The sequence below is a fragment of the Camelus dromedarius genome, chromosome 9 (assembly GCF_036321535.1).
Source record: "Camelus dromedarius isolate mCamDro1 chromosome 9, mCamDro1.pat, whole genome shotgun sequence".
NCBI lineage: Eukaryota > Metazoa > Chordata > Mammalia > Artiodactyla > Camelidae > Camelus > Camelus dromedarius.
Window position 1 is genome coordinate 33,242,850 of NC_087444.1, and position 26,476 is coordinate 33,269,325.

General features: G+C 44.0%; 1 protein-coding gene across 1 annotated transcript in view; it reads right to left on the reverse strand.

Annotated features, from left to right (window-relative positions):
• Nucleotides 1–40: 40 nt before the first annotated feature.
• The window catches only part of PMFBP1 (polyamine modulated factor 1 binding protein 1), a 172,282-nt gene continuing 145,846 nt past the window's right edge, over nt 41–26,476 (reverse strand). Inside the window, exons 12-28 of the mRNA XM_031458165.2 lie at nt 24,852–25,073; nt 20,201–20,371; nt 19,299–19,409; nt 16,843–16,969; nt 16,594–16,751; nt 14,907–15,147; nt 12,738–12,927; nt 12,436–12,589; nt 11,305–11,472; nt 10,896–11,033; nt 8,697–8,861; nt 7,986–8,153; nt 7,508–7,675; nt 6,567–6,670; nt 5,955–6,029; nt 3,546–3,784; nt 41–176 (exon numbers count right to left, since the gene is read on the reverse strand). Of these exons, the coding sequence (XP_031314025.2) occupies nt 154–176; nt 3,546–3,784; nt 5,955–6,029; nt 6,567–6,670; nt 7,508–7,675; nt 7,986–8,153; nt 8,697–8,861; nt 10,896–11,033; nt 11,305–11,472; nt 12,436–12,589; nt 12,738–12,927; nt 14,907–15,147; nt 16,594–16,751; nt 16,843–16,969; nt 19,299–19,409; nt 20,201–20,371; nt 24,852–25,073 (2,622 nt within the window). The 3' untranslated portion in view covers nt 41–153. The remainder of the gene's footprint in view (nt 177–3,545; nt 3,785–5,954; nt 6,030–6,566; nt 6,671–7,507; nt 7,676–7,985; nt 8,154–8,696; nt 8,862–10,895; nt 11,034–11,304; nt 11,473–12,435; nt 12,590–12,737; nt 12,928–14,906; nt 15,148–16,593; nt 16,752–16,842; nt 16,970–19,298; nt 19,410–20,200; nt 20,372–24,851; nt 25,074–26,476) is intronic.

Here is a 26,476-nt window from a genome sequence, read left to right on the forward strand (position 1 = left end):
CACCAGCTACCACCTCTACTTTCATTCTTTTTACCTCTAATCGCCTTTATTGGGAATGCAGGTAGAAAGTGACTTTTCACGGCTCTGGAGTGAAGAGAGGGCTTCCGGCTGCTTGCCTGCGAAGGCTTCTGATTTCGGCCCTGGGTTGAAGGACTAGGAGAAGGTGTCTACCTGTCCTGTGGAGAGATGTAAGCTGGGTATGTGATCTATTTTACAGACTTGCGCTCAGGATGCAACAGAACAGGAAGAAGACTGAGGTTCCAATTAATGGCTTTATTACTAACAGGCTGTGACCTTGGTCACAAACTCACCTTCAAGCCCCCTAGATAAGAATGAGGCCAGAGGGTTATGAAAATCTAGTTTCAAAATAAAGAATACCTGGTGAGGCACACGCAGCACACACAGGTGCCACAAGCTGCTGAGTGGGAGGCTCCCCACCCCTGGCGGCTCTACCCGAATCAGTTTTGGCTGCCAGACTTCTGCCCAATATTCTGTCGGCCCTTCTGTCTCCAATGCTTTCTTTTTAATTGTGGACCCTTTCCATTCAGATCGACCTTCACATTGCTGCCAGTTCGAAAACTCTGATTTAATACTCTGATTCTCACCACCTCATCAGATGATAACTGATTCTTTTTCTAGAAGTTCAAAAGCTTTTCTTGACAACAGCCTAGAAGTGAATTCCTGAGACCGGCTCCCAGCCTTGGTGTGAGGCAATAGTAAGGCTGTTGAACTAGGCGTCTTTACAGGGCTCCCCTGCCTTGCCCTCAGCCATGTGCAGCTGCTTTTAATGCCAAGTGGAGAGAAACAGGGTACTTCAGACACCTTAGAAATGTCACAGCTGAGGGCCCCTGGCTGTCTAGAGGAGGCTCAAAAGGCAAGTGTATGTGGCAACATGGTGGTTGTGGGGAGCCCCCTTCCCTTTAGTAAGGAGGTGGCTGACATTTTCCCTGGGTTCCTTGAGCTCAGGGGGAGAAGAATTAGACTCCAGGTGGGTAGAAGAGGATCTGCTGTAAAGGATTCTGCGGGCCCCAAGTGTCAGAATCTGAATGATCTCCTCTGACTGGGTGGCTGAAGCATTTTATTTATAATCCCCTTGGCTAAGTCCTAGCTTTATAATCATTTTTTTCCTTCTTTTTTATTTTTTAGAGTGGCTTTAGGTGAACAGCAAAGTTGAGCAGGAGGCACAGAGATGTCCCATATACCTCCTGCCCTTGTCCCTAACATGCACAGCCTCCCCTGCTGTCATCATCCCCCACCAGAGTGGTTCATCTGATACAACTGATGAACCTACACTGACAAATCATTATCTCCCATAGTTTACATTAGGGGTCACCCTTGGTGGTATACATTCTATGGGTTTGGACAAATGTAGCCACCATTATAGTTTCATACAAAGACCATTATTTTTTAATGTCAAACTTTTAGGAATTCACTTCTTTGGTTATTTCTTAAAGAACCAGAGGCAGGCAACACTCAGCCTCCCCGCCCTGTCTCCTGTCTGTCTACACTTCTCTAAGTCCAACCCCTCCACTCAGCTGGGTCCCTGCCTGGCTGGGCTGGCAAGGCCAGATGGCTACGTGACATATCTGTGGTTCTGGCTCTGCTGCCCCACTGCTCCCCACAATTGGCTCGCTGCTTTGCTCTGGTGTCGTCAGCCACAGGAAACAAAAGACAACTTTGAAAAAAGTGGACAACATTCAAAGTACCCAGATATTGTCACTTTGGCCAACATATATGAAATCTTTTTATAAATTATAGACAAAATTCCTTTTTAGCACACTGGGAACTAAAGTACTGGGGACTTTAATGACATTGAACTTTTGCTTGAATAAATAGGCCACAGGCTAGAACTAGAAGCCATTTCATTTGTATCAGATTCTTCAGTCTTTGTTTTCTCCAGAAAACATATCCTTATTCTACACCAATTGAAGGAACAGTCAAAAGAGCATAAAAAACAGATAACAACCATCACAGCAGAAACCACCAGAAATGCCCATCACTCCTGCCTCACACTGCATTTCTAGAAGTTGCCCTTCCTAAGTCCTAGCAGGGGCACCCCATGTAACATGTTGCTATTAGCAGCATATTTTCTTGGCTTTTGTTTGGCTGGGGAGGGAGGCAAGATATTTAAGAACTGTTACCAACTAGTGGGTTTCTTCCTTCACTTTTCCTTTCCCTTCACCTAGAAATACAAACTCTTTAATTCCTTTCTCTTACTTTAACTATTTCTCTCAATTTCCTATAGACTCAAAATATAAATTCCAGACATGTACTCAGTTTAACAAAATCCAACCACAATAAAATAGTTTAGCTGTCCTTGGAGTTTGTTATAATGGAATTTTACTTGTATTGAGCTGGCTGGGGAGAAAAATTAAATTGTTAAAAGGAGGAATGGAATATGGAGGCCAGGGAGAAAGCAGATGGCTCTCGCCCCCTCCTCCGTTTGGAAAATGCATCACTATTTCTCTTCCTTTCTTTTGAACCTCAGGGCTACTTTTCTTTTTGAGGTTTTTAGATTTCTTTTTTCTTTTAAAATTCCAGAGATGGAAAGAATAAAAAGGGAGCTAGTTGTCTCTTGTTGGTTTAAAGACTAATCCGGAAGCTTGCTTTGGGAATGGTGGCTCCCCTCTGTACATGAACGAGAACTCTAGCTTTTAGAATCTGGAGAAAACAGGGATGAACGCATTGCTGGGGACTTGCTGGGGGCAGAAGTGTCTGCAGGATGCCAAGAGCTCACTGACACTGCTGTGCTCATGTCTTTATTTCAGAGTTTGAGCCTGGAGATGATAGTATGGTTCCAAGGCTTACTCCATTGCATGAAGTGGACAAAACTCAATAAAATGTTAGCATCTTGCAGAGTAGGCTGGGACCTTGACACTTTCCTATAAAAGCTGATCCAAGTCTAGAGAGAGGAATGGGGACTCACTGTTCTCTGAAAAGTGTGCGTGGAAATGATGCTCAAGGCAAGGTGCTGATTTTAGCAAAATGAGGAACCTGAGGGAACAGGGAGGAAATGATAATCTTGATTGGAGGAGAAATTAATGAGGTGATTCCTCAGGGACTAGCCTCATAGCCAGGCAGCTCTGATGCAGGTGACTTCATCCCTCGGGGATAATGTGGTGTCCTATTATAGGTAGCAGAAAAGGTAGCCACGGACCCAGGCTGTGCATGGGACCAGGGCGTTCTTGTGAGGTTTCCAGAACACATTACAGGAGGAAGATGCCTGTTCGGCCAGTTCCCCACTTGTCCCCATACTTCCCCAGAGGGACTGGGTCAGGGGAAGGGGTAAGTCTGAGATAGGAGGCTTCTGGGTATCATCAAAGATTCTTAGATCAGAATGAGCCTTAATTCACTCGCCTTCTCCCTTTACAGAGAAGACAATGATCTCTAGTTCAGAGTAGCTAAGCAAAAGATCTGTTTTCTTTTCTCTATTTGAATTTCCAATCCAGTGATTTCTTAAAAAACAGTATCATGCCAATTTTTTTTGACCCACTGGACCAAGAAAGACATCACAGTAATAAGCAAAAGCCACATGGTGGACATACCTGAGCAGTGGGGTACCCCCCAAAACTTGGTGATGTCCATTCTTTGGCTCACATCCTGGGTTATCCCCCTCCAGCCCAAGGTGCCATACACTTTCCCCCTTGACGTGGAGTCTGTTTTGCTCGGGCACAGAGCTTTGGTGTGCACTCTTGAGGACCCGGCTTTCAGCTTCTTCTCCTCTATTTCATTCTTCAGTTTCTTGTTCTCCTGCTGCAGGTGGACCATTACATTGTGGAGGTGGCTGGGGAAGGAGAGGGGAGGACAGGTGGGTGTTTGGTCTGCTTCATCTCCGTGGACGCCCAGTTCCTTCCAGAGCTGGTGCTCTCACACAGGTTCTGTGGAAATGGAGGCCTGCCTGCGTACCCTGGAAGGAGCCCCGGCCTGGGGTTGGGGTGGACTCACAACCAGACTCACTCCTGACCCACTGTGTCCTGCCAGCTATGGGCCAGTTTTCTTATTTCTTAGATGGGGACAATTGAGTCTGACCCACCTTCTGGGGTTCATATAAAAATCCATTTGACAAATGATAGAAATTTGAAGAGTCAGAAGAGCCAGAACAATTCTTATCATGAGTCCTTGGTTCTCACAGTCATGCTTTGGAAACACTCACACCCAGTTCTGAGGCCGAAGCCCAAGTTCTTTCTCCTCCCTCTGCTGAAAGGTTGAGAGCACAGGGGATCCCAGCTCTGCTGAGAGCTTGGCCCAGTTATCTGTCCCAATTTTATGGATGAGGAAATGGTAGCTCTGATGTAGGTGAGGAGAGAGGTAACTGAACATATCTCTTTTGGCTCAGTAAATGGCAACTGTTAATACCAACAGTCTTACTTCTCAAAAACCATGTTGAGGGCAGTGAGTGACAGTGGGCTCTGGAACCAGGCTTCCCGAGTTGGAATTCTGACTCTGTCGCTTACTGGTCATGAGACCATGGGCAAGTTATGTAGCCCTAGTTCCTCTCTTTCTTCTACCATAAATGGGGGATTATAATTGCACTGACCGTGTGAGATCTTATGGAAGTTAAATAAGTAAATACATGGACTGCAAACAGTGCCTCACCTAGGTAAGCAATAAATATTACTTGAGCTCTTGTTATTAGGATTAAAAGATGGTGCTCCTTCAAACAGGATCAAGCAAACTCAAGAATGAGTTCTCTGTGAAACAACTTTCTGGAACTTGGCACAATATCAGAAAAAGCATGAAGTGCTCTGTTACCTGCAGATTCTGACCATTTAGTTAAATTCTCTCTGAAAATGTATTTGTCCCAGTGAAATATTTTGTGTTCTTTTCTAGAGGAAAGCAAATACAGAATTCACCCTCAACTTCTTCTCTGGGCATATGCCTTGCCCTCTTACTCTGTATGAACCTAGCTGGTGGAAAAGACATTCCTTCCCTTGTTGGCCCTCATGTCGTGGCCACACTCCTCGTGCCACTGGGCCTGGAGGTGGGTCCTCACCGTGCCCTCACTCCCGGCTCTCTGCCACTTTCTCTGGCCCACTCCTGCCAACATCCATGATGCTTTCAACATCCTGTACTTTTTATCCAAGTCCTGGCCTCTTGGTTCCTTGACCACCTAATTCCAAAGGTCTTGTCCTCTCTTTCAAGCCAGCCCCCCTCTGAAGGTCCAGGCTCAGGACACAGCTTTATAACTGTGGCTTCACGAATGGGTCCCGGGTGTGCTGATACCTCAGCCCTTGGAGCAGGGTCGGGGGTTTGGGGGCAGCTGCTGGTCGGTCAAACCTGTCACAAGGAACCCCATCCCAGACCCTCCCAGTGTGCCAACCAAAGGTGGTCATTTTCTAAGGGTTCCCGACAAAAGGTTGGGAAACACAGCCCTGGAGCTTGTCATGACCTGTTACTATACCACCTCTGAAATCTCAGTTTTAGACATCTGTACCTTTGCCTCTGTTCCTGAACTGCCAACATTCCTCCCGTACCATCCTCTGTGCTGACCCGGCTTTGACGGTGAGGGTGAATCAAGGCCACACGTAGAAGGAATCTAGGCCCCCCAGTGACCACATGGGACAGAAGGGCCCCACCTACCTGGACTGCTCACCTCAAAGAGATGTTCCTTCTGTGTTCAGTGTCCCTCACTTGGAGAGGTCTCTGTTACTGCAGCTTAGCCACTACCCTAACACAGTCTGCTTTTCAGTGCCTGTTTCCTTCTCAGCATTTTTGACCTCTGAGAATTGTAGAAGGTGACAGTGGGGAGGTGCATAGAGATGGCCCCCTTTATTATTGTTGGTGAGGAAACTAAGGCCTAAAGAGGTAAAGTGGTGACTCCAAGGTCACATAGATACAGATTCAGGACTCGGGGGTCTTTCTCCACATATTCAATGAAAAGGCCAGTCCTGGCTACTGGCTGATCCCTCTCCTTGGGGCCCAAGCTACAGCCAGGGTGGTATGGGATGACTTACTCCTTTTCACCAGTCAGCTTGGCAATATATTTGACCTGTTCACGCAGCTTGTTTCCTAGTTTCTCATTGGCGATCCTATAATAAAATTCACAAGAGAAGAGTTCCCCAGGCCCCTGTGAGCAAGAGCATGAGTTGGCTGAACAGGTCACTGGGTGTTCTCAGCAAGGCCTCTGCTGGGCCCAGACCCCCTGCTCACCACCCAGTCCCCAGAGCTAGAGCCTTCCTGGCACCTGGAAATTAAGAGGCCTCTCCATACCCCTGTGCAAAATCACTGTGATCCCAGGTGTGTTCAAGGGATCCAGGCAGTGAAGCTGGACACGAGGTGGGGAAGAGAAAATCTGACCCACAGAAGCAGTCCTTCTATCAGGCAGCTGCTCCACTTCTAAAGGGCCGGGCCTTTCTGAACCTGCCTGAAGGGTGAGGCCCCTCCACCTTACTCCCAACCCTTGGGTGTGGGCTGAGACTAGATCAGTTTCCCGAGAGGGCAGTGTGTGTGTGTGTGTGTGTGTGTGTGTGTGTGTGTGTGTGTGACACTATTCATTGGGACATGGGTGATTCGTCAGCTAAGCCCAGCCCTTGTGGCCCTGCCTCACTGTTTCCTTCCTTACTTACTTCTGCTCTTTTGCCCACTGCTCCATGTTGCACATAATCTGATCATTCTCTCGGTGTAGCCTACAGTTGTCTTTGGGCACAGACCGCTGGGGCAGGCAACAGGGCTTTGGTACAAGAAGCAAATGAGACAGTAAGAGGTGGGAGCACAGACCCATCACCTCCCTGCTCCCGAATCAGGCCTCTTCTCTCTTCCTGCAAGAAGAAACATTGACTCTGCGGTCCAACCCCAAGGCCAGCATTGGAATTGCCATAGCAGGACTCCATCTCCAGCAATGCAGTGCCACAATGGTGACATCTCTGAGCAGACACCATTTGTAGTAGAGTCAAAGTAGATTTGTACACTTATAATAATGATTTTCAGGTCAGAAGTATTAACGTGACTTGTTCTAAAAAAAGCAGTATGTTAAGCCATTTTTTTTTTAACAGGTGGAAGCAAAAATATCTGGTAGAAGGGATGATTTTTTTTTCTAATTCAGGCAAGGGCCCTGCGGCTACCCCAAGATATTCTGCAGCCTCCTGCCACAAACTTCACTGCTCAGAGAGCTGGGCATGCCCAAAGAGCTCTTAGCCGTTCTACTGCAGGGTAACTGAAAGTGCCAGGAGGGGCTCTGGAGGGAGACTTGACCAGTGGATTGTCTAAGTCAGGGGCTGCTGGTGTACCTGACCAGGACATGGCCCTCTATCTCCTCTGGAATGAAACCTTTGTTCTGCTCAGTATCTCTATTAACAAAGTCACAGGAAGATGGCTGGGTTGAGACAGCCACTGTGGGCCTGGACCACCCAGACCCTGCTTTGTACTGAATAGAAAGGGTGTCTTTTCCTTGCTCTCAGGCACTCCCACCCCCATCTGAAGGCTGTCTCTCATCCAGGTGGTTGGTTGTGGGATGTGCTGGGGTAGGGGGTGGCTGGGAGGAAGTGACCAGAAGCTGAGGAGCACCTACCTCCTTCTCATCCGCAAGGAGGTTCTCTTTCAAGGCGCACATTTCCTCCTGGAACGCCCTGAGCTGCTCCTCTTTAGCGGCTAGCATCTTGAGGTCGCTCTGGTGCTGCTTCTGCCACTGCAATACCTGGTTGCTCATATCCTCCAGCTTCTTGTCGAAGGCCTGCACCTGCTCGGGAGCGCACAGTGAGGAGGGAGACCCCAGCTTGCCTCCCTGGCCCCGGAGGACACAAGACAAGGCCGGAGGGCGCTTTCTCTCCTGTGGGAGATTCGTTAGGCGGTATTTTATTTCCAGTGGTCAGCAGAGGGCACCCCTGCCCTGATCATTGCCACCTCCATCTGAAGCTCACGGAGCCCAGCAAGAGGGAAGGAACCCGTAAGCCAGAGGGAATGGCTCTGTACCAAGTCCATAGTTCTGGGTGCAAGAGACCTTGGGGCCCTGAACAGGACAGCAGCCCAAGCCTCGGGCTGCTCCTCACCTCTAGCTCACTCTGCTGCTGGAAGCCCTGCAGTTTTTTTAATTCCATGTTGAGCTTTTTCATCCTCTCCTCATAAGCAATGATTTCCTCTTCCAGCTGCATTTTCCTGTCTTGAGCCTGTGCCAAGCTTCTGTGCAGACTCTTTGTCTCTGAGGTCGCATGATTGAGCTTTAGTAAAGACAAAGGGGGCAAGAGTGGCTGTAGGGCGCTTGGGCCCTCTCTGCTAAGTCCTGAAAGGAGAACGTTTCCAGTCCCATGTCTCCAGCCTCCCCTCTCCCTGCCCAGGGTGGCACAGACACCTGGTCACCTTGCCTAGCATCTAGGAGAGGGGCAAGAAGTGACAATGGTCAGTTTTCTGCATTTCCCCTTCCCCTCTTCCATTTCTTCTCTTTCCAGTTCTATGAACTGATCAGCCACAAGATCAGCACACGGATGGGGCATGAATTTCCCTGATAATCCAAGTCTTGGGAAAACCTTGCCCCTGAGTCACCCATGGACAGAGAGACTTGCTAGATTTGACCTCTATCCCCTCCTCAGAAAAGCCTCACTAAGGGGAAGCAGGCCTTCTCTGGACAGGCATCCCAGCCCATGCAAGGGTTTGCAGGTGGCCTTGGTGCCAGCCAGTCATGCAGGAAGTGACTCTTGCACCTCTCTTGCTACTGGGATCACTTGGACATTAAACAGCCCTGGAGATGAAGGGGTGGAGCCCACCTTCTCCAGGGCTTGCGTTAGGTCATCTTGGCAGGCGGCGGACTTCCGGGATAACTCCTCATAGACGTCTTTACTGACCATGGTCTGGTAGCATTGCTTCTCTTTCTGCACAGCCTTGTCCAGCTGACTCTGCAGACTCTCTAAGGTCTCCTTCTGAGAAGCTATCTTTAGGGAGAGGGAACATCACTGTCACGGTTCATGGCCATAGAGGCATTCTCTGTGTCCACAGAATATGGACAAGCACTGATCTCTCTTCTCTCTGCACTAACCTGCCAAGCAGTCTGTGATAACACCCACTTCATTTCCCTGTTGTGAGAGGACGAGCTGCCGTTTCAGGCTCTTCTGCATCCCTCTCCCCACACTTCCTTTCTAGTTAGCATGTGCCCCCAGGACGAGTACTGGAAGTACTGGGCCACGATATGTCAAGTACATGAAAAAGCCTTTCACAGACCTGCAGCCTTTGATGCATGCCAGCCGAGCATGCGTCCTGCATTTGTAACTGGAAGGTTTCTGTTAATAGTTCATTGTTTTATGGTCAGGGTTAGGATTGGGGTTAACCTGGAATCCAATTCTATGTTAGAAGACATGATACAATATTTCAATTGTATGCATTATGCCTCAGTTTCTGACATAATTCACTAGACTTGATGCACCAGGAAAGCAGGACCGTGTGTGCTTTCTTCATCGCTATAGGCCCACTCTCTGTAGCTCAGGGCATGGCGCATAATAGGTGCTCAGCCAATATACTAAATGATTTGTTTGGATTGAATGAAATATTGCACTGGGCAATATTAGAGATGAATTGAACATATAGTTCTGGCAGCAGTGTGTCTAAAATTGAAATACGGAATATGGATAAAAGAATATGCATCTTTGAGCGCAGAACTAAGCCTCTTTCTAATGGCTATTTCCATTGATTCAAAAAGTCTATTATATGCAGGGCATGTTTTAAAAAAGTTGAACATGCTTACACACACACAAACTGCTCCAGCCTCCTGATTCCCATCAAAGGAATTCTGATGACTTTTCTTTTGGCAAACTGAAAACAGGCCTATATTAATAACTTAGAGCAGTTCCTTGGAGATTGAGTAATTCAGACCTCAACTCTGGATCACACTAAAGGAGAGATTTATATCTCTAGGGGACAAAACTCCGAAACATCAGTGCCTCTGACCTCTGTTGTTTAATGTGGCAGCTACTAGCCACATGAGACAATTAATATTTAAATAAAACTAAAATTAGTTAATATTAAAATTATAAATTCAGTTCCTCAGCCATACTAGGCCATATTTCAAGCACTCAATAGCCACGTGTGGCTAATGCATATAGTATTAGGCAGCTAATTTAGAATTTTTTCATCATTGCAGAAAGTTCTGTTGGGTAGTGCTATTCTTACATAAGAATAGTCATAGTATTTTAAGATGATCTTTTTTTTTTTTATTATGAAGGAATAAGAGCTGCTTGGACTCTCATTTATAATTCAAGGGACCACCTATCAAGATGCTGTATTTGTTTCTTGCCCAGAACAGTGGAATGGATTCAGCTGGGGAAAGTATTCCCATTCATGATGAAGGGAAAAGAGGTTAGATGTGAGGGCCAGATGATCCAGGTTCAACTCCCACTCCATCCTATCACTTACTGATGAGTTACTCTCAGCCTCAGCCTTTCTTTCCTTTGTAAACTGAGGCTCATAGTATCTTATTGGGAGTAAAGTAGATGGAAGGCATGCAAAGGACTTAAGTAGACGGTCAGTAAATTATGCCTGAATTTGAGCACATATACTTCTTTCTGTTGTCTTTACTTGTATAATGAAAAATAACCGCATCCCCTTCCATCCCATTTTTGTGCTTTGGGACTACTTTTGGAAGTGTTCCCTAGCAAATTGCCCCAAACAATGGGCTCACTCAACTCTGGTCTAAATGCAACTCTGGAAGACTTGATGCCAAAGCCCAGACGGTTTGTGGCTCCACCAGATACTAAATAAGACCTTTCACATGTGGAAGAAATATTTCTTAGCCAGCAAGTGGGTGCTGAAAGCGTATCCCACTTCAGGAGGGAAGTGGAGCCTCGGGTGCCCTGGATGCACATGGGCTGGGCAGTTAGCTGCATTTCTGTGGGGAAGGAGAACTAGGTGCCAGTTTCAGGTCATGGGTCACAGGGTTCAAATTTCTCACCTCACTGGGGTTTCTGTCTACTTACCTTATTATTTAGCTCTTGGTTGATTTGCTGGGTGGTGGTTTGTTTGCTGAGAGCGGAATCCAGGTGTGTAGAACATTGATTTAACTGTGATTTGAGATTCTCATTTTCCTCCTCCAGCTTTCTCAGATTCTCCTTTGACTGCTCCCCCATTAAGGAATAAAGCCCAGAGTGGAGGTGTGACCTCAGGCTCCGGCCGGAGCCCCTCCTCCCACCCTCACACACAGCTGCATTCTGCACCCTGTGTATCTCAGGCCTTCTCTCTCCTCCTCACTTGTCCTTCTCACCTTCCCTCCCTTCTCCCCTGAGGTCTGAGCACCCACGGCTTCTGGCCTCCATATCCCTCCAGGGCCGGCAGGGCTCTTGTCTGGCCCTAGATTCATGACCCTGAGTCTTTCCAGATTTTCCTCACCATCTTTTCTTTCTTTTTCTCTTCCTGTTGAAATGTCTCAAGCTCTTGCTCCAGTAAAACCTCCTGTTCTTTGCTCTTTTTCAGCTGCTCCCGTTTCTCCTCCAGCAACCTGGTTATCTCCTGAAGCTGTTCTTCTAGATTGATTTTGGAGGCAGCTTGTTCCCTGTTCTGAGAAAATAAACACTGGGCTGAAAGACAGTCTTAGACACTATATTTTTTGAGAAAAAAAAAAACCCAAACCCAAAACCAAACCAGACAACTGTGCACAGGGAATGGCTGAAATAAATATGAGGACAATGCCTTGATTATTTAGCATATATCACAAAAAGTTTCCTGTTATGTTCAGTAACATTTTTTATTTGTTCAATTAGATACAGCAATTTATTTTATATCCAGTTCCCACTTATTCACCAAATCTTTCCATACAAAAAAAACCTCTATGAATAGGGGGAGGGTATAGCTCAGTGGTAGAATGCATGCTTAGCATGCATAAGGTCCTGGGTTCAATCCCCAGTACCACCACTTAAAAAATAAATGTATAAATAAACTTAATTACCTCCCCACAACCAAAAAAAAAAAAAAAACCAAAAAAAAACCAAACAAACAAAAAACCCAAAACAAAAAAACCTCTAACAAAAACCTCTCTGAATAAAGTATAAAAACGTTTTAGAAAAGCACAAAAACAATAATTCAGAAATCAAAGCCTTTAAATTGACTGAGAAGTATAGATTTTGAGTTCCCCCAGAAAAACCAACATTGTCCTTTGACTGTGTTTTTTGTTTTTTTTTTTTTTTTTTTTTTTGGTGGGGGGAGGTAATTAGGTTTATTTATTTATTTGCTTTTTAACAGAGGTACTGGGAATTGAACCCAGGACCTCATGCATGCTACGCATGTACTCTACCACTGAGCTACACCCTCCCCACTCTTTTGACTATTTTTAAGTTTAGCCCTTGAAAATGCTTATTATTGGTTGTGGGAACTGGAGCTAACTGGCTGGCTTAGCATTCTAACACAAGTTCTGGACAATTAGTTTGCAATGGATTTGTGGCAGCATATTCCCAAATAAACACCAATGCATTTAATCTTAAACAGAGCACATGTTTAAGCTGGTGGCCTACTTGCCCTCTGTACCTGGTGTTGAATGAGATTTATACGATCTAGTAGGTCATTCAGTTTTATATCCTGCTCAGCCACTGTCTTCTGAAGCTGCTTCTTTTCCTTTTCTGAGTTTTCAACCTTCCTCAAGGCCTCATAGAGTTCTGATGTCAGCTCTTCTATCCGTTTCCTAAAGCAAAATGGCATAGCAGGAGGATGGACTTCAGGTCTGTGTCAGTGGACTGTGGGCTTGCTACCCTACTCCTGGGCAGGTGCCCACAGTGTCCTGACCGGCTCATGAGGGACAGACCCTCTACCTGGAGGTGAACCTGTGGTACCTGCTGGGTGCGAGTTCCTCTCCAGCCATCAAGGAATCCTTCTGCAGCTTCTGAAGTTCTCTCTGGAGTTCCTGGATGGTCTCTGTCTTCTGCTTCTCCAGACTAAGGCAGCTTTGCAGTTTCCTCTGTGTATCCTCCAGGTTATTCTTTGCCAGAAGGGCCTCTTCTTTATATTGGGCTGCTTGCTGAGCTGCAGAAGGCAGGAGATAACCCTGGGTGTGGGTATGTTCACGTGTGAACGCAGTATGTGTGAGGTCCAGATTCTCAAATAAGACGAGTTAAAAAGTCTCTTTCTTCATTTTGTGACCTACTTCAGTTTCCAATCTGTCCTCATCTCTCTATTTCATTATCACTCCTAAGGAGCTCTATTAAATTATCCGTCTTCTATTACCCACCAGCCATGAACACCTTCTTGATTAAAATTAAACAAATCAGTAGAAATTTCTCAGTGTCTCTTATGTGACAAATCCTGACTCTCATGGAGTTTAGAGTCTAGTGATGGAGCTATAACTGGTTCATCCCACATAGGAACACGGTAGTGTTAAACTCACACTGACTGTGAACTCGGGAAGCAAGATCAACGTGGTTGAGTACAGGGTTGGGAGGTGGACTTATGAAGAAACAGAAGCTAAACTGGGCCTTAGAAGGAGGAGGAGGAAGGGAATTCTCAGGGCCGGGGTATTAGAGTAAATGCACAGTGAAGGGAATGCAAAGGCATGTGGGAAGAGGATGGGAAGAGACCAGTTTAATTGGAAAGGAAAGTGGGGAGGAAGAGTGGAAGACAGAGTTGGGAAAGCACACGGACTAGAGTGGGCTTTGGAGGATGTTGAGAGCCTGAGAGAAATGCTTAGATGTGATTTCGTGGGTTCTTGAGCAGGCAGCTGGCATAAAGGAAAGAGTGCGTTAGGAAAAGTGGAATGGATTAGAATGGAGAAAGACTTCTTACAATGTCCTTTTAGCCTACATCCTTGCCTCCACCACTGGATATGAAGGAAAAAACACTCAATTGCTTACTGGAGTTTCTCTACACCAAAAATCTCACATCCTATAGTTTCTATTATCGTTTCTACTTTAAACATCACTCTCCTTTCCATTTTTTTTCCAGCCTGGGATACTGGAAGAAAGATGGTGTCACTACGGGAATAATTATACACCTGGAAGAAAGGAGAAGGATTTTTTTTTTAATAGGGAAGAGAATAGGTTCAGCTTTGGGAATACTGAGCTAGTGGGCATGGTGGGTTGCCCACGTAGAGCTAGTCTCTAAGGACAAGATTGACAACTGGTGCCAAGTCAGGGCTGGGGCTCTCAGCATTGGAGTCTCCTGCAGAGAAATGCAGCTACAGGGAGCAGAGGTGCGAAACAAGAATGATTGTAGAGGGGGAGGAGAAAGGGGGAGGGCAGAGTCTTAGTGAGGGATGACCATAGTCAGGGCAGGAGAGCAAAGAGGAAACAATGGTGAGATCTGTGGAAGAACAAGGGACCTGTTATATCTCCAAAGATAAGAAACAACCTTTGAGGTGTGGGGGGCCAACAGAATGGACACACTTATTGGAGGGTGAGGAAGGAAGACATGCTTTGGACCATCTTTTTTTTCCCAAATTGATACATCATTCACATAACATAAAATTTATCCTTTTAAAGTATACAGGGCAGTGGTTTCTGGTATACTCACACAGCTGTCCAACCATCAGTATCTAATTCCAGGACATTTTCATCACCCCAAAAGCAACCCGAAGGCAAGAAGTTATTGGTGACCTGTGAGAAAGCACTTTCCGCAGAGGGGCAAGGACACAGCCCACATTGCAAGCTGCGCAGAAGAGGTGGTGTTTGGAGGCCAAAAAAGGAGAGAGAGTGTTAAAAACCAGGGAAGGAAGAAGTGAATGGCATGACAGAGGTCCTGGAGAAGGTGGGGAGGACTGTGGTGCAAAGAAGCCAGGTCCAGAGCCCCGTCCTCCCTGTGGCGAGGGGCTTTGGGGAGAAGGGGTGGAGGGGAGGTTAGGGTGAGAGGAGGAGCTTGCAAGGTGGTCCCCACTACTGTGAGATGAAATGAGATCACGACGAGGTGGGAGTGTGGAGAGGGAGAGGGACATGGCTGTTTGGAGAGACGAGGGGGCAGCTCTGGCCCCGTGGGTTGGAAGTGTGTGGGAACAGCGCTGGCTGGGGCCTCACCAGCCAGCTTCTGCTGATGTTTGGCATCTTCCAGACTGTCCTTCAGCTTCTTAATCTCAGCTCGCAGCGGCCCACACTCCGCCATGCACTTATCCTGCCTCGCCTCCTGGATGGCGACTTCCAGTTCATTTGTCATGCGTTGCTGTTTCTCTAGCTCCATCTCCTTTTTTACGAGGCTGTTCTGAACCTGTGCCAGTTCCTTCTCCAGCTCATGCAGCATTTCGTCTTTCTCTTGGAGGAGCTGAGGAAAGCAAAGTGTTAATGCTGATAAAGACCTGAGAAGCAGCAGGGCGAAGTCAGAGATTGTCTTGAGCCCTCCTCCAGCCGTCATCTACTCTTGCCTTGCCAGGATACTGCAACAGCCTCCACCTGGGCTCCCTGCCTCCCCTCAGGCTATTCTCAATGCTGCAGCCAGAAACGGGCTTCTACAAATCCAAGTGAGATCTTGTTATGCTTCTGTTACAACCCTCCACTGGGTGCATCTCACTTAGGAAAAGGCCAAAGTCCTTACAATGACCTCCCAGGATGCTCATGATCTGGTCCTAGGCTACCTGTCCCGTCTCACCCCTTGCCATCCCACCCCTGCTTCAGCTGTCCCCTGGAACACTCTGAGCAGACTCCCACCTGAGGGCTCTTGCCCTTGCTATATTGCCTCTGCCTGGAATATTCTTCAAGACCTTGGCCTGCGTGGCCCCCTTACTTCATTCAAATCTCTGCCCAAATATCTCCTTATCAAAGAGGCCTTCCCTGACCACTCTGGGTAAAATAGCCACCAAGATATTCTAGGAATTTATCAGTATAGAACATTTTATTATATATTAGGTTTGTTACCTGTTTGTCGTCTGACTCCACAGACTAGAATGTAAGCTCCATGAAGGTAGGGAAGTTGCATGCTTTATTATATTCTTAATGCCTAGAAGATATGCTTGGCGTATCATAGGAGCTCAGAAATATTTGTTGAATGAATATATGAGTGACTCAGAGCTGCTTATCCACACTCCTTGCTTCTTGTCGCCATCTCTCCAAAGACCTCCCTTTTGACTGGTAGATCACCTCCAGATCTTGAAACTGGAGGTTTGAATGACTAGCCAGTCAATCAATTGGATTACATCTACTAGCTCTGATGAAAGTTTAGAGTTGGAACAGTGCTGACTACAAAATCGTTCACTGGTTTCAGAGCCTTTCTGCCCTTGGTTCCATTCTTAGTCTTTTCTAGGAGTTTGATTTAGGTTGGAAACTACAGATCTTCTAGGACACAGCTCCACTATATTTTCAAACTACCTGATATGCATGTTCATAGGATATTTGTAATTAAAAAACTGAAATTCACTTGTAATTCTTAATAAGGCTACATATTATTTTATAGCTTTTCTTTCTACTATCAGGCATAAACAGGAGCGTAAGGGAACAATGCAAATGTGCCCCAAACTCTCTACCTTGTGGGGCTGGGGAAGAACACAGAGTTCACATCTCTGCTAAGGCCCCTGACATTGATTTACTTGTGTGCTATGAGAAGTTCCAAGGAAATGCTCAGAACTGCTTCTGGGCCTGAAGAACCGCAACCTCACTGCACACGGGTGGGCGCTCCCCAAGCAGTCGCGGTGGGCGCAGAACTGCACGACCCACTGTGCCGAGGCCACGCCCCACCCCGGCCCTGCGGGCGCTTCCAGGGCGGCCCTTGCCTTACCTTGTCTTTCTTCAAGCTAAGCTTTTGGGTCTCAGTGAACTGCATCTGCAGCTCCTGCAGCCGCCGTTGCAGGATGGTGACCTCCTTCTCCTTCCTCTCCAAGTGGGCGGAAGTCTCCTCACGCAGCCCGTGCAGGTCCAGCTCCAGCTTCATCATGTCTACGGCGGGATGAGCCAGAGCACTTCTTGCTCAGGGAAGGGCTCCGGCTTCCCTGGCGCCCCCGCCACAGCCCACCGGCCCACCCTTTACCCTTCATGATGTTCTTCTTCTGTTCCGACACTGCTTCTAGCTCCATGCGCAAATCCTTCACGAGGTTCTGGTACTCCTCTACATGCAGGCACTGGCTGTCTTTCTGCTCTTGCAAGTGCTTCAGTATCTGGGGAGAGGGAAGAAGAGCAGGGCAGGGTGAATACCTGGGGGAGGGTCCCCTATTCTCCAGTGCTGAGGGTCCAGAACAGGCAAATCGGAGGGATGTACAGTAGAGTGGTGGTTGCCCGGGGCTGGGGGAGGGAGGATGGGCAGTGACTACTCATGGATACGGATTTCTTCTCAGAGTGATGAAAACGTCCTGGAGTTAGTGGTGATGTTGTCCAGCTTTGTGAATGTGCTAAAAACCACTGACTGTATACTTTAAGTGGTGAGTGTCATGGTATGTCAATTATATCTCAATTTAGAAAACTAGAGTTAAAAACAAAAGATATGACAGACTTCTCACGCTCATGTGGGACGGAATGTGTACAAAAGGAGCCACCCCTTCCTCCCTGCTACACTCAGTGTCATTGATGAAGCACTTACTGTGTGCCATGCACTGTCCTGGGTGCTGTAATCAACACACACACACCCTCCCCAATCCTTGCCGCCAGGGAGCTGACCTTCTGGTGGGGTGAGACAGACAAAGAGCATAAAGCAGTGACTCACAGAAAACATTAAGCATTGTTAAGTGCTACAGAAGAAACAGAATAGTAAAAGGGGAATGAAGGTCTAGGGGGTAGGGGTGCAGGTGTGAGGTTGCAAGTTTAAATAGGATGGATGAGTTGGCCTCACTGAGGAGGTGGCCTCTGAGCAGGGACTTGCTGGAGGTTAGGGTGTGAGCCATGTTGAGGTAGGAGCTTTGCAGATGGCGGGGACCAGCTGGTGATAAGGCCCTGGGTGGAGAACATGGAGGAGGCCCTGTGGTTAGAGTGGAGTGAGTGATGGGGAGAGTAGGAGGAGAGGAGGTGAGGATGTTGTGGGCAGGCATATCACGTGGGGCTCTCAGTCACTCAGCAAGAACTTTGGCTTCTGCCCAGAAGAAGAGGGGAAGGGGCTGTAACCAGAAGAACATGGATGTGGGGCCGAGGAGGAGTAATTCATTGACTGGACATCAAGGGACACAGTTATGTGATTTCAGAGTTGACAGGAAGGGTAGGCTGCAGCAGGAAAACAGAGGGAGACAGCTGGGGAAACACAGGGCAATCTCCGTAAGACCAGGGGGTGGGCCCTGCAGGGACTCAAAGGCCTACTCTGTGCCAGGCCAGCTGCGGGAGGAGGGGACTGCTGGCACTAACTGTGATGAGGTGGGGGTCTAGTCCTAACAGAATATTCACGTAACATGAACGCTTTGGATAGGATATATAAAATGGTGGGGTTAAGTGGATTCTGTTTCTTAGGAAGTCTGTACCATTTAAAACAATGGAGTGTTAAGAATTTCTGTTTACTGGGTAGAGTTTCAGTTTTGCAAGATGAAAAAGTTTTAGAGATTTGTTGCACAACAGTGCAAATATACTTAATACAACCAACTGTACACTTAAAAGTGATTAAGATGGTCAATTTAATGTTACCTATTTTTAACCACTATAAAAAATGAAAAAGTAAGGGAGAAATAAAGACATTTTTCAGATTAAAAAACCATGAAGTATGTGAGCTGTTGCTGTAGGTCAGCATGTGAATAACATGGAACTGACCTTTAAAATAAATACTGACAGATGTCCAAGGAGAAACTCCAAAGTTTATCCAAACTTGGTGGGATCAGAAAGTCCTGGAAAAAGAAGCGTCTCTGCCCCCCTGGCTAACGGATCCCTCAGATAGCTGATATGTGCTGACTCTCTCTGCCACTCCCCTTTGCCACTACTTCAGCATCAGCCTGGCCTGCTTTGCCTTGTACCTCAAGTTCAGGCATGACTGACGTTAAGACCTTGTCTGGAAGGGAACCTAACCTAGTTCTGACTATGTTTTAATTTGTTAACAAGATTTAAATGCTTATTCATTATTAGAATTGACTTTTTAGATGGCTTTGAATTTTGAAACGTTAAGAGTTTTTTTTTTTTAAGGAGTGAATTTGAATTAATAATCTTCCCTAAATTTGTTGCGTTTCAACTCCAGCTGGAAACTAGAAGGCTGGATGGTCCTTTTGAATCTAGCACGCCAACAGGAGTCTCTGTCTTGTTTAGGAGTACCATTGGACACCTTAACCCATTGTAAGGGTTAAGAGATGGTTGCAATTCCAAAATTCAGTTCTGAAATTTAATGCCGCCAGACACACTCTTTGGGGGCTTGTCATACATTATATATAGTATCCTCATGGCAGGAATGACCAAGGTCACAAAAATATAAAGTAGAATATAAAATATAGTAATAAAAACTTAAAAAAAAAAAGGAGGAAAACCCAGAATCAAACCCAACGTGGCCCAATCCCACCAGGCACAAATAAGCAAAAGTTCTCCTACCTTTTTGATATCTTCACAGTCTTCTGAGGAGCTAGGGGGATGTCGGTGGGTGGCTGTATAGGAAGCAAAGTCTGCTTGTAATTTTATCAAAGCCTCTTCACGCTCCAGAACCTGCAACCGAGCACAGGACAGTTATGCTGGATGATCTATGCAATTATTACTAGTACTTTTTTTTTTTTTTAAGTATAGTCGGTTTACAATGTTGTGTTAATTTCTGGTATACAGCATAGTGTTTCTTTAGTTATACATATATATATTCCTTTTCATTATAGGTTATTACAAGGTATTAAATATAGTTCCCTCTGCTATACAGCAGGACCTTGTTTAACTAATACTATTTTTTGCAATGTACTCCTTTTTTCAGCCTAAGTTTGTTGCAGCAGCATTGTCTAATTCATCACACACTTCCTGGTAAGGAGAAGGAATTATGTCCTCAATATTATATTAAGGTTCATTAAAGCACACACAGCGATTTGTCTTGAGTCCATCAGTGGCTACATTTTGGACTCTCTTCTCAACCTTTGTGTGGTCCAGTTTATGAGGCATAAGAAACTTCTTTGGAGTCTGTGATGGGAGGATGTACTGAATCTCTCAGAAGACAGGATGAAGTTCAAGAACTAAGGAAGTTTCTTATGGACTGGGTGAATGTGTGTTTGTTTGTTTGTTTTTGAAAATTAGAAAAACATAAAACTTTTGTTCTTGTTTGCTGAAAATAATTAAAAAAAAAACCCCAAAAATTGAAAATAAGAAGTTAGAACATGAACAGAAGGCAGGAGCAGGTGTGCATGAGACACTTGAGGAATATTGATAAAGAGATTACTGTAGGCGACTTTTTTCTCCTCCTCTTTTTCCTCAGAGCTTTATTTTGCGTCTCTTGGAAAAATATTCTCGGAGACACTTACCAAAGCATTACTGCAGGCTAGCTTATTTCGAAGTTCCTGTATTAGATCATCCTGTTCAGAGACCTTTTGCCAGACTTCAGATAGTCGTTTCAGGGTCTCCTGATGCTCTTGAATCATGCAAGGAGAAGTGTATATACGCACTTTTGAATGATCACCCTTGTTCTCGGGCTCCTGGGATATTTAAAAATAATAGGTTGGTTTTGTTCACAATTTTTGAGTTAATTTCAGAATGCTGTGAACATGGAAAATCTCTAGACCTATATTGTAAAGGTTAATGCTCATTTATGTGAATCAGAGCTTCCTTAACAAAAGAAAAAATTTAACAAGTGCACACACATGGTGAAAAGTTTAAACAGTTCACAAAAGAATATACTGAAAACTCAATCTTGACCCTCCACGATTCAAGTCCCCTTTTCCATGACAGTCTGTGTTATCAATTTTTTGTATATCCTTCTGGGGATAATTTATGCATATTTATACATGCATATATGTATCTGTATATAACTCCCCACTTTTTTCCCTACACAAATGAAAGTCTTCTGCATACTATTCTAAACATCGTGTTTTCACTTGGCAATTTGTTTAGGATATTTTCCAATTGTTACTTGTAGATATATCATTCTTTTTTAAAAATTAATTTCAAATTACACAAGTAATACATATATATATATATATATTATCTTTCTAAAACATGTAACATTACAGGCAAGTCTAAATTTCTCTTTGACCACTACCTCTAATCTCATACTCACTGCATTCTCCAGAGATGACAGTTTGTGCATATCCTTCTAGAAAAATGAATATTGTACAATATATTATTTTGTTTTTTTAAAACATAATTTTTTTTCTCACTCAACAAGATGTCTTAGAAATTCATCCGTGTGTTTCTATCTGGCTCTTTTAAATTACTTTTAAATGTGTTTATCCAGTCTCCTACTGATGGGAATATATGTTGTTTCCAAGTTTTTTCTAAAACAAAGCTGAAATGATTATTTTTGCACATCAAATTTTAAGTACCTATTCTAGTATATGTGTAGATTAAATTTGTAGAAGTAGGAATGCTAGGATTGATTTAAAACTTTGATAGATATTGCACAATTGTCCTTCAAAGAGAATGTACCAATTGACACTCTTATCAACATGAATATGCCTGTTTTCCTAGAACTGTGTTTTTTTTTTTTTTAATGTCTTTCTCTAGATCATCTGAAATCATGCATGAAGGTTACTACCTGTTCACTGGTCTGCACTAATAGTGAGTGAACTGATGCAGACAGGCAAAAAAAGAGGAAAATGTCCTAGTTTGGATGGTAGATCCTTTCTCCATTAAACTGTCTCCCTAACTGGGCTTTTTCAGGCAAAGTTAGAAATAGCTCATGTTCACTGAGCATGAAAGCTGCCCGTGAGTGTATAAATAATTCAGTGTATATGTGGATAAAGGAATGGAAAACAATAAAAATGCTAAGAAACAGGAAGACGGTATCTACAGGTTCCAATATCTTCTTAATACTACAAGAAGGAAAATAGGAGTTAATTTAAAAGTGATGGAAGGAAGATTCCCAGAATTGAAGAAAAATGTAGATCTTCAGATTCAAAGGGTCAGTTAAGTGTTGAGAGGCTTAATGAAAAATGAATTAAAAAAAACCCTGAGCCTAGGCGTGCCGGGTATAGCTCAAGTAGCAGAGTGCATGCTTAGCAGGTATGAAGTCCTGGGTTCAATCCCCCATAGCTCCTCTAAAAAATAAAATCAATAAACCTAATTCCCACCCCCACCCCCACCCCCACCAAATCTTGAGCCTAAAAACCTCCAGAGTTCAAAGAGACAGAACAAGTGACTTACAAAAAAAATGAGAAACAGATTGAAATCTTAACGATTCCTCTTTAATACTGCACGGTAATAGACAACGCAGCAATATTTTCGAAGACTTAAAGGAAGGTTCTTTAGTGAGTTTGTATACGCAGTCAAACTAGCATTCAAGAATGATGGCAAAATAAACCTTGTTCAGACAGAAATTTTGAGAAATGTTACGATTCACTATTGTTTACGGAAGAATTAACAAGGAATTATTACAGCAAAAGGTAAAGTCCAAGAATGCAGAAGAGGTGGAGTATACTACTGAGTAGTGAGCAAAAGTTGGCTTTATTTGTGATCTTAAAGAAATAAACATTTTGTATGTTATATAAACAGCTTGAGAGATTATAGAAAAGATGAAAAGCTCTCAAATTCATTTATAGTAGGGTAGCATAATCCAGACACCAATATGAGATGAGAACACAAAAATTCAAGCCATCAAACTAATCTCATTTCTGAAAATAGATGTAAAAAATTAAATGTTAATAAATTTAGAATAGCCGTTTATTATAACTTAGTATAGCAAATTAAGTAAAGCAGTTTATTATAATATAATGATATATATTATAATAATATGTATTAAGTAGGATTTATTCCAGGAACGTAAGAATTGACTATTAATGAAAATCTATTAATGTAATGCACTTCATTAAAGAAAAAACCCCCTATGGTTACCTTGATAGATGCTAACAAAATCATCTGATAAAATTCAATATTTATTCCTGATAAAAATTCTTGACAAGCTACATACAGATAGTCACATATTCAACTTAAAAAAGGATATTAACAAGAAGCCAAGAACAGACATTATACTTAATAGTGAAATATTAGAAACATTTTTTAAAAATGAGGAACAAGACAAGGATGCCTTGATTTTACACTGTTCAAAAGGTCCTGGTCAATGTGGTAAGATGGAAAATAGACTGTATAAATGCCAAAAAGGAAAATAATTTTAAAAAATCCAAGACAGTTGACTAAAGATCTGATAACAGAGCTCAATAAAGTGGCAGGAAAAGAGTTTTTCTCTACATCACTAACAATTAATAAAATTAAAGGTACAAAAGATCTTATTCATAAAACCAGTAACAACTGTAATATGTCTAGGAATAAACTTAGCAGGAGATATGTGAGCTCTATAAAGAAAAGGGTATAATCTTACTGAAAGGACACATAAGAAAACTTGAATAAAAGTAGAAGCCTGTCATGTTTCATAAGGTATGCTAATTCCCTCCAAATAAATAAATAATTTGAAAGTAAGTCAACATGAATCTAAAGTTCACCAAGAAAAGATGTACAAAAATGGCCAAGAAATATTTGAAAGTAAGGAACAGTGTAGGAGGACCTGCTCTAAAAAGAGCTATCAAAACATACTCCCAGTTAAAGTCAGTATGAAAAACTGATCTTGGTGCAGGAGCTGGCAAGTAGATCAAAAGAACAGAAGATCCAAAAAGGGAATCAGTACATATACTGAGTTGGTGCTTCGACTCAATGGGGACAGGATGGGGTGTTCTGAAAGTGGAAATGGGACACCTGGAGATCCATTTTGATGAATATAAAATTATAGCCTTTTCTCATTATGTAGGAAACATGAATGTATGTGTGTGTGTGTGTGTGTATTTTCCAGGTGGACTAAAGATAAAAACATAAAAATACAAAATCATAAAAGTGCTAAAAGAAAATATAAGATAAACCTTTGCAATCTTGGGGGTAGTGAAGGCCTTCCTAAACAAGAATAAAACCTAGACTTTAAAAAGGAGGACTGAGAGATTTAACTCTGGAAAAGTTAAAAATTTCTGTATGTTGAAAAATACCATTCATAAGGTAAAATGGAAAATTTACAAACTAGGAGAAAATATTTGTAACTTATACAATGAAGCATTATCACCTGTAGTATATTATGAACTGCCTATAAGTCAAAACAAAAAATACTAACAACCAACAAAAAATAGGTTAAGGGTTTAAACAATTAACTCATAAAACAGAAATCCACAGGACCAATACAATGGTGAACTCAGTACTTCATTCACAAGGTGGGCGCTGTGATGTGCCTCCCAGACCCCCTTCAGCACCGAAGGACTTACTCCCCCAGCTGCTAGGAGTGCTGCTCTAAGATAGCCCTCAGCTGTCAGCCGTTTTTGGGGACAGCCTGAGCTGAAGAAAACTTTTGCCCAAGGTCATGCCTCTCCTTAGGGACAGCTCCCATCTAATCACTGATCAACATGGAGGTATAAAGGCCCTAATTTAGACTTGCTCTAAAGGTCCTTCCAGCCCCAGAGCTCCTTATGGAGTTGGCTGAGGCCTTTGCTGGGACTATCATAGCTCAGCTTCTTCCTCCGCCCAATCCTGCTTCCCTCCACTTCCTTTCACAGGTGTGATGCCAGGAGCTCTCTAAAAATGTCCTGTATGCCAATCTTTCTCAGAGTAAGCTTCCTGAGGAATCCATCTCACAACTATTAGAACTAAAGGAAATGAAAATTGTAATGAGAAAACCTGTCCCCACCCCTGCTCCATCCATCAGTTTAGCACAACATAAAGACATAAAGACTGAAAACATATCATGGGAGTGTTGGAAAATTATTGTTGGTTAAAGTGTAAACTGGTAGCACCTTATATTAATTAAGGAGACTTAAAATTCCTCAGGAGCAATCTTATAGGAGATGTGAAGGCTGGAAGTTCAAAGCTGAGGTCTACAAAATTCAAGGGACGGAATGACACTCGTTGAAAGTTTGGGTTTTTGGCAGAGAGGCTGGGGCTGTTACAGAATCACCTGGGAGCTCCTGGCCTGAGTGGTTTAAGTCCTACCTGACCGACGATCCCGCTGAGCTCCCCCTCCAACATCTTCACTTGGCACTCCAGTAACTCGATGTTGCTCAGGGAAGTCTGGTATTTATCCCTGTAGAGGTTTAAGCTCCTTTCTAGGGAGATGATCTTGTCCCCAGCTAAGGCGAGTTGCTCCTGTGCCAGATGGAGCTTTTCCCCTGTGTCCTCATTATGATTTCCCATTTCTTCCTCATAGAGAATCACCTGTTGGTGTAGGAATGAAACCACATTGAACCCATGGAAACATCTAATGGGGAAAGGATATGGCTATAAGACCCTATGCAGAGGAGTCATATCTTCACTAGAAACCCAAATGCAAAGCGTAGGCCCAGCACAGATCTAAAAGCTATCATATATAAAATCAGAATGTTAATGATTAGAAATTTGAAAAAAAAAAAAAGAAAGACTGTCCTGTTTAGGTGGTAAGCTTCTTACAGGCAGGGACCATTTCTAGTTCCCATTCTGCTTGTAATGTAGTTAAGAACTTGATAAAGCCTTGTTAGTTGATTAATAGGAATGAATTTGTATAGCTCCATTTTTTAAGGGCCTGAAATGCCAGTATTCTTTCTTTCCTAGGTGTTCTCCAGAGGTCTAATTTAGACAATGCGGAGCCCCTCATGCACACAGGTCCATGTCAGCAAAGTTCCCTAGAGGTAGTGGGGGAAGTGATCTGAAGTTCCTCTGGGATTTGCACCATCTTTCTTTAGATTCCTTTTCTTCCTAATCAATTAATTAGTCAGCCAAAGGACAGATATTTATTGAGTGCTCACGAGCCATATCTTTGGTGCTTAGGGATATATATGTCTATTCAACATAGGCTCCTTATAATTTTGGGGAGATACGATTTAAAATTAATAAGCAACTGTTGAGTGTGCTCAATTGTATGGCTTGAATTATATATATTGAAGGAGTTAAGAGCAGGAGGGTCATCAAAGAAGGCTTCATGTGGGTTCAAACAGTTCAGCAGAATTCAGATAGAACACATTCCATTGGTCTAAGCTAATATATTTGCTGCCTGCCATTAGAGATTTGTCTCAGGAAAAGGTCTTTTAGTTTGAAGTGTTTATTTGGTAAGGAAAATAGGAAAGGAATATTTTATATTCAAATGTTTATAACAGAAGCTGTCAGTGAGGCCTGCTCATGTCCCCTTGGCACTCACCATTCCTCTGAGTGCTAAACACATTCCAACCACAAGCATCTTCAGTTCTTTGCCTGAGGGATGCTCTGGCCCCAGGAGTCCACTCAAGCAGAGGAGAAAGACAAGGCAGGTGACAAGTACTAGGGTGTTCATACCCGCAGGTGCAGCCCTCAACCAACGATTGGGGTGGTTGGCTGGGATCACTCTGAGGTGTGTTCTACACTATCTCCCAGAGTTTTCCAGAGGGATTGAACCCCAGTTTCCCACAGCAGTGATCATCTTAATAATGATTTTCCTTATGGGTTTCCTGCCCTTGTTTGATTCACTTCCTACTCTCTCACCATGCTTCCTGGGATCACCTTTTGATTAACTTGTCTTAGGGTCTGCTGTTGGAAAACCCAACCATAGATTGAAGTTTGATGCTTCTGTGTAACAAAGTATTGGGAGGAACTTGGCAGAATGCCTAAAG